The 13,565-nt window shown below is 35.8% G+C and overlaps 1 protein-coding gene across 1 annotated transcript in view; it reads right to left on the bottom strand.

Annotated features, from left to right (window-relative positions):
- Positions 1-526: 526 nt before the first annotated feature.
- The window catches only part of KLHL1 (kelch like family member 1), a 323,361-nt gene continuing 310,322 nt past the window's right edge, over positions 527-13,565 (bottom strand). The window contains exons 10-11 of the mRNA XM_084768289.1: positions 11,418-11,589; positions 527-1,659 (exon numbers count right to left, since the gene is read on the bottom strand). Coding sequence (XP_084624415.1) covers positions 1,600-1,659; positions 11,418-11,589 — 232 coding nt within the window. The 3' untranslated portion in view covers positions 527-1,599. The remainder of the gene's footprint in view (positions 1,660-11,417; positions 11,590-13,565) is intronic.

The raw sequence follows: 13,565 nt of genomic DNA, 5'->3' as shown, positions 1-13,565 counted from the left end.
GTTTCTACTACTAGGAAGCAAATGATGCAGAGTGATGAGTTAAAAATAGTGGGGGACCCAGTGGCACTCAGAGGAAGGATAGCAGGATACCAAGAAGAGACTTGATACCCTATAAGCATATACAGGGGGAAGAAATCCCCCTCAGGAACAGTCATAGGAGAGGGGAATAAGGGGAAAATGGGAGGGAGGGAAGGATGGGAGGATACAAGGGATGGGATAATCATTGAGATGTAACAAGAATAAATTAATAAAAAATTAAAAAAATAGTGAACTTGTATCAGAGGAAGTAACAGAAAAAAAAAAAGGAAAATCACAAAAAGAGAGAAGACAATACATTTTATGCAGACCTACATATACATGGAGACACACACACACACACACACACACACATACACACAATTACAGAAAAACACATACACACACATATTTACACATCGACACACACACAAAATCTAAAAGCCAACAACCTCATCAGTGTTTTTTTTTTTTATCTTTTCTCAAAATTGAATGAAGGAAGATACACAGATAAAAGCAAATGCTCTATCATTTATTAACTATCATAATTTACATGACATATATTAATGATGTTACATAAAGGTTCCACTCTCTGCTTTAGAACAATTACAGATATTTTGTTTAAAATAATGTGCATATCAATGAAATACATTTGAAAAATGGGGAATGAGAATCTGTATTCAGTCATCCTTCCAGCAGTTATCACAATCCTCCCAATTTAATGAGCTGGAAACTTTTGCCTCAAAATTGAAAGTTTTATTTTAAAGAACAAAACTCTAAGGGACTTTAGCATGCAGTGTGTATATTAACATTCAGAATAACTAGCATCCATGCTTATATTGAACTCTGCATGAGGCAAATGCCTATAGCTGTACTACTGCCTCTTTGGCTCAGTGTGTTGACCTTGCAAAGGGATGTGGCAACTTATTGAAAAGACCTTTGTGTTTGCCAGTCTCAGACTGATGACACAGTTGCAATGAAATTCAATCATCATTTTAGATACAATTTGCAGCTTTGATTAGCAGGGCAGTTTGTTTTCTGAATGCAAGTAACAAACAGTTATCTGTCTCTCTAATTGTTTTCATAGCTGAGGAAAATGAGAAAGAAGCACATTTGTTTCAACAAATCGTTCTGTTTCCTAGTATTGTCACATCTGGTTAGAAAAACACCAAGTCAATCAGATTTTGTGAGATGAAATATCGTAACTTCTCCTCTTGGCTGCCTGTTGGATGTCCTCACAGATTATAAGGACAGGTTTCTGTCATTAAGGAACTGTCTATATCACAAATATGGGTCTCTTTTAATAAACCAGCCTTTGGTAACTCTAGTTATTATATGCTACAATACAAAACATTACCAATAACTGTTCCTCATCTAACTAACAATTGGCCAAATTTGGTGTCCGGTGATTTCTTTTTTTTCCTTCATTCTGTTTGACCTTTTACTCCTTTTGGCACCAGCAAGTAAATCTATAAAAATCCTGTTCCTGAGAAGTTCTTATCTCAGGAATCCCTTTCTTATCCTTACCATCTGATATAAAACAACCACAGTGGCAAAGAAAACCCCCCAAAATATACAAGTCTGTCAAGGTTGCTTGATGACAACCACACAGGCACCTGCTCTCCCGATATTCAAGGAAGCCATCTGTTGAATAAGATCGAACAGAGACAAAGGTTACCGTCTTAGAATGATACATAAATTGTGAGACATTTTAAATTATACACATGAAAAACACTAATAACTGTGCTTACATTATTCCATTGTAGTCACAGATAGAAAAGACAATGAAATCACTGAAATTTCTATTTCGAAAAGAACAACTACTTTATATTAAGATGATAAAACATGGAACCACCCATAAAGAATTTTAACAACAAAAAAGTAGGTTTGAGTGAAATGAATTTAAGATAAAAATCTTTCCAACAAAATTTAATTCATGGATGTACTTGTTATATTTCATTATAAAAGTTATAACACTGCTATTATTTCAAAGTTATTTCCACAGATATCATCTGGCATTAAATGTATTATATATTCAACCAAGGCACAGACAACTCACAAAGTAGTATCTTAGATAATTTTGTTATGGTTCATAAATATATAATTGGTACAATGCTTATTAAATGTGTTTTATAATATGATGATCATTAAAATGAGCATGGGCAGTTTATAAAATATCCCGAATATAAACATTGTTCAACACATATTAAACTAAATATTTCAAAAACAATCTAAACAAATGCATCATTTGGAGGTAATCCATAGACGTACAATTTAGTCATAATTTTGTGTTTAGTTGTCTTAAAATATCACATATAAGAAATGATGAAACATCATGTAAAACTATGAAGCAACAAAATGATAAAGATGAAATAAAGCCAAACATCTTCATATGATTTTCTTACTAAGAAAAACACTGTAAAGCTTCTAAATATGTAAGACTTAATGAAATCCTTCTAAGGGTTTCATTAACCATTTATCTACTAATTCTTCTAAATGTATTTAGTGCTGCTAATCAACCCCTCAGAATATTAGCAAAATTCATATAATTTCTGCTATTCCTTCAGTTCATAAATTATTTGCAAAAGCCAAGTTAAGGTAGTATGTCTTTTTTTTTTTAAGAGAACATTGGCCTGAAACTTGAAGAGACAAGAGCATACATTGATATTCTATTCCTGGAGCACACTTTATAAACTTCGTAACAGTAATTTTTTAAAAGATTTATTTATTATTTTGTATGCAATGGTCTGCCTGCATGTACACCTGCAGGCCAGAAGAGGACATCAGATCATGTTATAGGTAGTTGTGAGCCACCATGTGGTTGCTGGGAATTGAACTCAGGACTGCTGGGAAGAGCAGTCAGTGCTCTTAACCCCTGAGCCATCCCTTCAGCCCATGTTACAGTTATTTTTATATCACATCGAGTATCATCACTTATATAATATCCATATGATAAATAAGGGAATTGAGTACCAAGGGACAGTGCAAATCCCACAGGAGAGAAGGCAATTCAAAGCATTGACTATCTTTCATTATATAAACATTTCTTTTTTTTTCTTTCTTTCTTTTTTTTTTTTTTTTTTTGAGACAGGGTTTCTCTGTGTAGCCTTGGCTGTCCTGGACTCCATTTGTAGACCAGGCTGTCCTCGAACTCACAGCGATCCGCCTGCCTCTGCCTCCTGAGTGCTGGGATTAAAGGTGTGCGCCACCACCGCCCGGCTTATATAAACATTTCTATTGTCAACTATTATGAAAGTCATAGAAGGCATTTTTTCCAAAATATGAAGAACCTGGACCAATTAATACATTTGTTCTATGGACTTCAAAATGGAACTGTTGGTTTAAAAGAAAAGGAAATGGAAGAAATTGAACGAACAGAAGAGTTGAATGGTTATATATTTTTTAAAGTTTCCTTAATGCTTTCTGACACATATTTACTACATTAAGTGCTGCGCACTATACTGTAAATAGTTTGAGAAACTTTACTTATAATCTGTATGTACTTATATCCCCACACATAGATTTGAGTATTTTGTGGACAATAAGCTTCCCCTTTTATGATAAATGTGTAATTTCACAGGTGGTTTTACTGTCTTCTCGCTATCTCCTTTTCATTTTCCTAATGTCTGTGAATGAAAAGACTATCCAGCCCGTCAAGCAACATGGGGGGCCCGTGGGAATTCAAGGTAATCATCAAGGTTTCTATATATCTCCAATTAGATTATTTCTCTTATCCTTCCTGTTTTCTACTCTGTGTTATAATTTTATCTTGCATAGAAATGATTTGCTTCTCTTGCCTTCTCCTAATCATTTTTAAACATTACTAATCCAATAATTTAAGTACAATTCATATTTATTGATAATAATGAACACACTTCACTACGCATCTTTTAAAGAAAAGAATCTTTAGCATGGTTTCTGGTTACATGTAATGTAGAATTTGTTTATCCATTTCCCCAGACTTAATGTTCTTCACCTCATTTCTTGCCCAGTGAAATTTGTCATGCAATATTCCTCTAGCTGTTACAGATGATGATTTTTAAAAGCCAAAGCATTCCCACATACTTAAGAGGTTAGTTAACTCTCTACCTCCTTTTTTGGCCACATTTAAGATTTTATTTACAGCAGGAGAAGATTTTTACCTAGTCTATGGAGCATATATCAGAGTGTAGAGCATTTTCTTTATCAAAAACTTAATCAGTCTGCTTTAACCATTCCATATTTTCTTTATTTATTATATTTATTCATTTTACATCACAACTGTTATCCTCTCCTCTTATCTTCCCGTTCCTACCCTCCCCCCTCTTCTTCCTTATCCCCCTCCCCTGAACCTCTGATGGGGGTTGGGGGCCTCCTACCCCACTGTCTGGACAGAGCCTATAAGGTCTCATCAAGTTAGCCTGCATCCCCTTCCTCTGTGTGGCTGCAAGGCTGTCCTACCAAGGGTCAGTAATCAAATCATGAGTACCAGAGTGCATGTCAGAGGTTCAGCTGCAGTTGCTTATGCCCTGCCCTGCAGAGGAGAGTTAGCTGTCCATTGTCTGCAGCTGCACAAGGGGTCAAAGTTCTCTGCATGCATTTACCTTGGTTGGTGCCTAAGTTTATATAGGTACCCTAGTGTCCAGATCCACAGGTTTTGATGGTCTCTCCATGGAACTCCTGATGTCTCCCTGTCCTAGCATCTCCCTACTCTTCCAACTCTCAGCACTTTGCCCATAGTCCAGATTCAAGTCCCCAAAACTGGATCTGGGTTACCTCACTCAGGATGCCTTTTTCTAGTCCCAGCCATTTCTCTGCAAATTTCAAGATTTCCTTCTTTTTAATAGCTGAATAGAATTCCATTGTGTAAATGTGCCACAGTTTATTTATCCATTCTTCTGTTGAGTGATATATTGATTGTTTCTAGATTCTGACTATTACAAGTAAAGCTGCTATGGACATAGTTTTTTATTATTATTATTATTTTTATTTATTTTCTTTCTTTCTTTCTTTCTTTCTTTTTTTTTCTTTTTTTTTTTTTTTTTTTTTTTGGTTTTTCTCTGTGTAGCCTTGGCTGTCCTGGACTCACTTTGTAGACCAGGCTGTCCTCGAACTCACAGTGATCCACCTGCCTCTGCCTCCCGAGTGCTGGGACTAAAGGCGTGCGCCACCACGCCCGGCTCTATTTTTATTTTTTACATATACAATAAACTACCTACAGCAAGAATATCCACGAAACAATCATGATTATATAAATGTTACATTCATAGTGTTTTGGCTATTCATATTTGCCAACCTTGAAGAAAACATCTTTCTCATCTTGGAACATCTAAATTTCTGAATATAAATCAATATCTATCATATTTCATCTTTATCAACTTAAAACATCTATCTAGACCTAAAACCATAGTTAAGCAAATGTCCTTTTTGTATGGTGGAACATCTTTCAGGTGTATGCCCAGCAGTTGAATAACTGGACCACTATAGTGGTAGCACTATTCCCAGATTTCTGAGAAGAGCACGATATTGAAATGTTTGCACTCCCACCAGCAATGGAGAAGTGTTCCCCTTTCTCTACATCCTTGCCAGCATGTGCTAGCACATGAATTTTTTGATCTTAGCAATTCTGAAGAGTGTAAAATGGAATCTCAGAGTTCTTTTTATTTGCATTTCCCTGATGGCTAAAGACATTAAGCATTTCTTTAAGTGTTTCACAGCCATTTGATATTCCTCTGTTGTGAATTCTATGATTAGCTCTGTACCCCATTTATTAATTAGACTGTTTGTTTTGTTGATGTTTAAATTATTGAATTCTTTATAGATTTTGGATATTAGCCCTTTGTCTAATGTAGTGTTGGTGAAGATCTTTTTCCCAGTCTGTAGGCTGTCATTTTATTCTATTGACAGTGTCCTTCGCCTTACAGAAGTATTTTAGTTTCTTGAGGTTCATTTTATTAATTGTTGATCTTAGAGCCTGAACTATTTCTGTTCTGTTCAGGAAGTTGTCACCTGTGCAAATGAGTTCAAGGTTCTTCCCCACTTTTTCTTCTAACAGATTTAGTGTGTCTGGTTTAATGTTGAAGTATTTAATCCATTTGGACTTTAATTTTGTGTAGTGTGATACATATGGATCTATTTCATTTTCCTACATGTATACATACAGTTAAACCAGCACCATTTGTTGAAGATACTACCTTTTTTTCCATTGTACAGTTTTGGCTTCTTTGTCAAAAATCAATTGTCCGTAGTGCTGAGCGTTTCTTTCTGGGTCTTCGATTTCATTACATTGGTCAACCAGCCTATTTCTACACCAGTGCCATGCTTGGTGGTACTTGAGATCAGGGATGGAGATTACTTTGGAAGATCATTTATTTTACAGAATTGTTTTTTGTTTTTCCATATGAAGTTGAGATTTTATATCTTACTTGGCCATTTTCCCTTGCTGTTTTTAATATCTTTCTTTGTTCTGTAGATTTAGTGTTTTGATTATTATGTGGCGGGAAGAATTTCTTCTTTGTTCTAGTGTACTTGATGTTTTGTAACCCTTTCTTGTTTTTAAGGCATCTTTCTTTTTTTTATTTTATTTTATTTTATTATTAATTTATTTGTATTACATCTCGATTGTTAGCCCTTCCCCCGTTTCCTCCCATTCTTCCCTCCCTCCCACTTCCCCCCCTTTCCCCTCCCCTATGTCTGTGATTGAGGGAGACCTCCTCCCCCTATATATGCTCTTAGAATATCGAGTCTCTTCTTGGTAACTTGCTATCCCTCCTCTGAGTGCCGCCAGGCCTCCCCATCCAGGGGACATGGTCAGAAAAGGGGCACCAGAGTTCGTGTGAGAGTCAGATCTTACTCTCCACTCAACGGTGGAGAATATCATGTTTGTCGGCTAGGTCCTTGTAGGGGTTCGAAGTTTACTGCCTATATTCTCCTTGGCTGGTGCCTTAGTTTGAGGAGGACCCCAGGACCCGGATCTGCCTGTCATAAAGTTCTTCTTGTACTTTTTCCAGGTTTCCAGGACCCTGTGAGTCCTACTATTTCCCCATTCTTCCATGCTACTCTCGCCTAAAGTCCTCTCCTCTGACCCACTTTATTGGTAAGTAAAGTTTTTCATGGTACGTATCCCTTGGACTAGTGTTTTGATATAAGTGAGTATATACCATATAGAGCTTCCTCAAGACCCAGTTATCTCACTCCTTGGAATACACCCACAAAATGCCCTACCACACAACAGGGACATATGTTCAACCATGTTCATAGCTGCTTTATACATAATAGCCAGAACATGGAAACAGCCTAAGTGTCCCTCAGTAGAAGAATGGACTAAGAAACTGTGGTACATTTACACTATAGAATTTCCTCCGTCTCTTGTATTTTTTTGGTGAACCTTACCTCTGTGGTGCCTAATTTCTATGTTTTCAATTTCCAGAGTTTTTTGGTTTGTGTTTTCTTAACTGATTCTAATTACATTTTCATGATCATAATGAGTGAGTTAACCCAGAAGCAGAAAGACTCAAATGGTATATACTCACTTATATCTGCATATTAGCCCAAGGGGCATGTCCCACGAAAGCCTTCACTTACCAGGAAACTGAGACAGAGGGGAGGACATTCTAGTGGGACTCTAGATGTCTTCAACAGCTTTAATAATTTCCTTTACCTGTTTGATTGTGATTTCCTGTTTGTTCTTGATGACCTCTATATGTTTGTTTGTATTTTCCTGTAATTCTTGGAAAGATCTATTCATTTCTTCTTTATATTTCTCAAATAACTTCACAAGCATAGCTTTAAGGTCATTTTCCTGAATTCAGCAACATTAGAGTATCCATTTCTTTTTTTGCGATTTAGGGTGGAGTCATGCTGTCCTCGGTTTTGTTGATTGTGTTCTTACTCCTTTCCTTAGCCATCTTCTCTGGGGATTCAGGTTTTTAAGATGGCAGTTAACGGAGCAGGTCCGTTTGGAAGGCAGCTGTTTGGTTTACAGGCCTAGCAGACACTGTCCTCCTAGAACTTAGATTTGTCTGAGCAACTGCCATCTAGAATCCGGGATACAGTAGGGTTCCACTGTCCACTTGGTCTCCTCATGGGGATCATCAGCAGAGGAGAATAGTGGTGGCCGGAATGTTGTATCTGGGATCCAGATGCTGTTCTTGAGGGTCCGCTATGTGGAGAGTACAGGGTGCTCACAGTTCATAGCTCCCAGACTAGGGACCAGCTGTAAACTCCCAGTTTGTTCCCCTCTGTCTGAGATGCATGAAATTCATTGTTTCGGATTTCTTATCGATTTCACTGCATTCGATCCTCTGCTCCCCAGAGAATTGCCTGAATTTGAGTATGCAAAGAGTGCAGGTTGTTACAGTTCCTGATTTTGGAACCCAGGCCCTGACTTCTGGTTGCTGGACTTGTGCATGCGTGTGTGTATGTGTAGTGGGGTGCTGGTTCTAGTCCTTCCCAACTCCTTCTGACTGAGCAGCACAGAACCCGGTGTTTTGGATCCAGCAGCCCATGCATTCACTGGTTTGGCTATGCAGATCTGGTTTCCCCAAAGGGTTCCTGCTCTCTGCTTGAGTTTTTGGTGCAGTGCAGGACGCTCAAAGGTTGTGATTCCTGGACTTGGGGAACATCTGGCCATAATGCAGTGGGGGCTGGTTCTGGTCCTCCCCAACCCCTTCACTTCAGTTGGTTTCATAGCCTCTGATACTTTGCTCCCTAGACATGGTAAGCATTGGGGCCTGCCATCTTGGCTTACTTGGAAATTATATATATATTTATTCTAACCAACTTAATTCATATATTTTAAAATATTTCTCATGGTTTCCCCACCAACACCAGAATTATACATTTCATCATGGTCTCCTTAAAAGGTTGGCTATGGAGTCAATTAGAACAGTCAAGTGAGGGTGGAAATGTGGTACCAGGTGATCTTGTTACCTTTCTCCATATAAATTAGGTAGAGATAAATTTAATTCAGACAAGAGAATAATGATACTCTTCAATTAACTTATGTAACAAACATTGGCATCTCTCTTACAACATACACAGTACTTCTTAATTTTTATGGCTTGCAAATGCACATAGCACAGAGGCACTGTGAGAGTCTTCTGGAAGTACAAATTCCAATGTAACTTTACCTAGGTGAGAGGAATATGAATTTACTTTTATGTTTCAAACACATTTTCTCTAACCAAGTGGAATGATTGAGCTCAATGATAATGGCAGAGTAAACTACATTAATACACATACGTGCACATGTGAGTATATATTTCTCAGAGAACAATTGTTTCAGTACTATACGTCTATACAACCTACCAGGTTTTAAAATTTTTATGTATTCTTGAATATTTTCAGAGTTTTTGCTTTTTTATTCTGAAGATTAACACTTAGTGAGAGTTGGCTAAGAAAATTCATGTACATTAGTATAGAAATTGGGTAAAAATGACAAGCTTTTTGAGCGAATGTACATTGGAAAAATGAACATTTCCAAAATGTGTCTATGTGTCTAAAGAGTCTCTTCTTATAGTCCCTCAAGAGCCTTAAAAGCCTAAGAGATGAAAGGATATGTAATTAAAATATTTAATTTAGTATTTTAAAATTATATGTTTACTATATTAAAACACAATTTTAATAAAAACAATTTTCTGTTTGTAAAATGCTATATGATCCAGAGAGTGAAATTTTTAAAAAAGATGTAAAAAGAGGTCTATAGAAAATTTAAACCTATTATTTATTATCACACACATTATTTTGATTTCTAATGTGAACTGATGAGCATAATGATACTTTATGATAAATATTTAATGAATTTATTACATTACATCATTTAGGTATCTGTAAATTCCACTCATTTACTGTTCATTTTTACTAGAACTTTGTGTAAAAATCACAACAATGAAGTGGGACTTTTTTCAAACAAATAAATCACTATTTAATTTACACAGTATCTGCTGTGGAAACACTTGGGATATAGCAATGTGAAACATCCAAATATATCCTGCAGCATTTTGACCAATAATATAAAAAAATTCTTGTTTTTCTTATACCTGATGCCCTTTGGGTAAAAAATTCTCTTCCAATTGTAGTAAAAATTGGAAAGTCGGAATACTTTCCAATAGTCATCTTTCTCCTGCGATATCTTTCTTTTATTTTCCTAATTATAGCAAATATGTGTATTTTTATTGTATTCTAGAGTTTTGGTTTTGGAGAAAGAATTATTCACAATGCAGGAATCATAACTTTGGAATTGTGCTTAGATGTTAGTACATCTGAATACACCTACTGAGATAAAAAAAATCATCATTAAAGATGAATCATCGATGATGGCATATATGCATATATATGTAAATATGATTTGTGTAAACTCATTAATATCCTTTAGATACATTCTTCTCCCTTATATGAGCCAAATCTTAACCTGTAGCTTATTAAAGCATACAATTATGTCTGCTCTTTGTTTCCACAAAATAAATGTTTGAATTTCACTGTGTTCATCAATGGAAACTTTATTTCTTGAAAGAATATGTTACTGTTACTTTTTAATTAAGTAGAGAAATAGAAAAGTAAACAGGAAGTATACTACAATTTAATTTAGAGAAACACATCTAGGAATGTTGCAGTCACTCTACTATAAGCAAAGCCATTACAGCCACATAGTCCAAGATGTTTTCTCCTTATACAGTTTCCCTGTTATTATCTTGCTTTCTACCCTGCTAATATTTTCTGGAGCTTTTCAAACAAAATAGTTTCTGTTACATTCTATTTTTATTTTACCTATAGTATATATTCAAAGATATATTTTCACTCAAGATGAGATAATGATTTATCTTCATCTTTCAGGACGATGGAGCTTTCCATCTGATTATGTTATTTGGATCCCTTTTGCATTTCCTTTAAAATCAACTAAGTACATACTTTACTCCATTTTCTGCTTGCAGTTATGAGCTTATTACTTATAGCTTTTTATAGTTTTACCAAGGGATAATATTTACTTAGAGCAGTAATGCACATAGGCAAACAGCTGTATGGAAGAAGTGACACATTCTCTAAGCTCCATGTTTTTGCTACAGGCAATTTTAACCAAACATCCTGTTATGGCTTTGTGTACAAATATATTGTACTTCCACTCTTTACTTTAGATCGCTCAAATCTGTTAGTGTTCCTTATTCTGACTCATTATAAAGTCTCTTTGAAAGATGAATATATTTTAGTAGCATAAGTTTATTTTAATATTACCTGTATAAGAAAATAATATACAAAACAAATTAACTATTTTTTCAAAGCTTTTATGATACATATGACTAAACCAGTCACTTTGCTGTAGAGTGGTTCTATTAGATAAACTGCAATTAGTATAAGCATCTTCCATAAAACATAATTTAAATTAACTCTGTTTCACTTTTAGTAACTTATGCCTATAACAATCTCACCTGTGTCCACTCATTAGTTTGTGGATCATAGGATTCCATAGTATTGAGGTATGTTTGTCCATCATAGCCACCAACAGCATATAGCCTGTCACCCAGGAGACAGACACCAACAGCATCTCGAGGCATACTCAAAGGAGCCACCATAGTCCATGTGTCTGTTTTTGGATCATACCTAAAATTCAAGGACAATATACTAGAATTTATACTCATACTCAAATTTTATTCCCTGAATGATAATTTTTAAAAACATGATCTGAAAATGAAAACTTAGAACTTTTGCTCTTAGGTTCAGTAATTTTGACAATTAAATATTCTGAAAGTAATATCCATGATATTGTTCATTCTAAGATTTAATGTATTTGAAAACATACTTGGATCCTCAAATTTATAAAGATTAATTTGATAAGAAATGAATGTCCTGATTTTATTTTCAAGATGAATAGGTAGGTAAGTTGATATGTTCCACAGGAAATGAATGTTTTGAACTAGATTGAAGTGATATTGTAATGAAGGAAAAGTAATGTCTTGGAAACTGGGAGGACCTCCATATGAATACAGAGTAGATGAAACCTTTTTCTAAATGGCAATGAAAATCTTAGATAGTTTTTCTAAAAAAATAAATAAAAATTTGGCCCAAAATTCTGTAGGTAATCTTGCTGTGGTGGCATGTACCTATTAATCCAGAGATTGGGAATGGCCAAGAGGACAGGTGTCCAAGGGCACCTTCACCTATATAGCTAGTTTAAGACAAGCCTGAGAAGCATACAGAAAATACTGTTTCAAAAAGAAAATGAATATAATCTAAAATATATGTAATTTTAAAGATGTAGCTAGCTGTTTAAACATAAGTATTAAGTGTGACATGGGTACGATATAAGTGTGACCTCCAGGCCAGAGTGGATGATATAGAAACATGCCACAATAAAAACATCCCAAAATATATAAATGGGTAAATGAAATGAACACTTTCAAAATAAATCTCCAGAAACAGTGCAATACCCATAAAAATTCCAACATGGTTCTTCATCACATAATTCCAGTCAGATGTTTGTGAGCAACAAAACAAATGACAACAAAAGATGACAAGGCAAGGAAAGACAAAGAAGTAGAACCTAATCTATTACTTCTGGGAGTATTTTAATTTAGTTTAATTGAAATTTTAATTGATTCACTTTGTGTCCTGATTGTAACCCGCTTCCTCATCTTTCCTACCCCTTTCCCTAGTCCTCAGAAAGAGGGAGCCCTCCCTCCTCCCTCTCATCTGACCATAGTCTACTAAGTTTCATTTGGACTACCAGATTCCTCTTTTTCTGTGACCTGGCAAGGCCGCCCCAGCAGTGGGAAATGATCAATAAGTGGGCATCAAAGTCTGTGTCAAAGGTGGCACATATTATGGGGCCCACAAGTAGATTATGCTGCCTATCAACAACACCTGAACAGGTATCCTTGGTTGGTGGGTCAGTCTCTGCAGACCTCAGACCCCAGGACCAGATTTGTTGGTTCTATTGTTCTCCTTGTGAAACTTCTGTCCTCTCCAGGTCCTTCTATTCCTCAACTCTTCTGTAATACTCCCTGATCTCCACCCCAATGTTTGCCTGTGAGTATCAAATGGCTGAGGACCACTTAAAGAAATGCTTAATACCCTTAGTCATCAAGAAGTGCTAATAAAAACAACTCTGAAATTCCATCTTCCACCTCTCAGAATGGCTAAGATAAAAAACTCAAGTAAGAGCACATGCTGACAGGGATGTGGACAAAGGGGAAATGCTCCTCCATTGTTGGTGGGAGTGCAAACTTGTACAACTACTTTGGAAAAGAATCTGGTGCTTTCTCAGAAAACCGGGAATAGTTCAATATCAAGACCCAAATATATCATTCCTGGGCATATACCCAAAAGAGGCTGACCATACCACAAGGACATTTGCTCCATATCTTCATAGAAACTTTACTCAGAACAGTCAGAACCTGGAAGCAACCTAGATGTCTTTGAACCAAAAAAAATGGATAAAGAAATTGAGGTACATTTGCACAATGGAATACTACTCATTTATTAACAAGGTATATGTTTTATATTAACAATATAAAACAAAGAACTTTTAAATTTTGCAAGCAAATAGAAGGAACTAGAAAAGATCATCCTAAGTGAGG

Source organism: Acomys minous (genome assembly GCF_964271855.1).
Source record: "Acomys minous genome assembly, chromosome: 18".
NCBI classification, from domain to species: Eukaryota; Metazoa; Chordata; class Mammalia; order Rodentia; family Muridae; genus Acomys; species Acomys minous.
The sequence above is the reverse complement of the archived record's forward strand: the minus strand, read 5'-3'. Positions and strand labels throughout refer to the sequence as shown.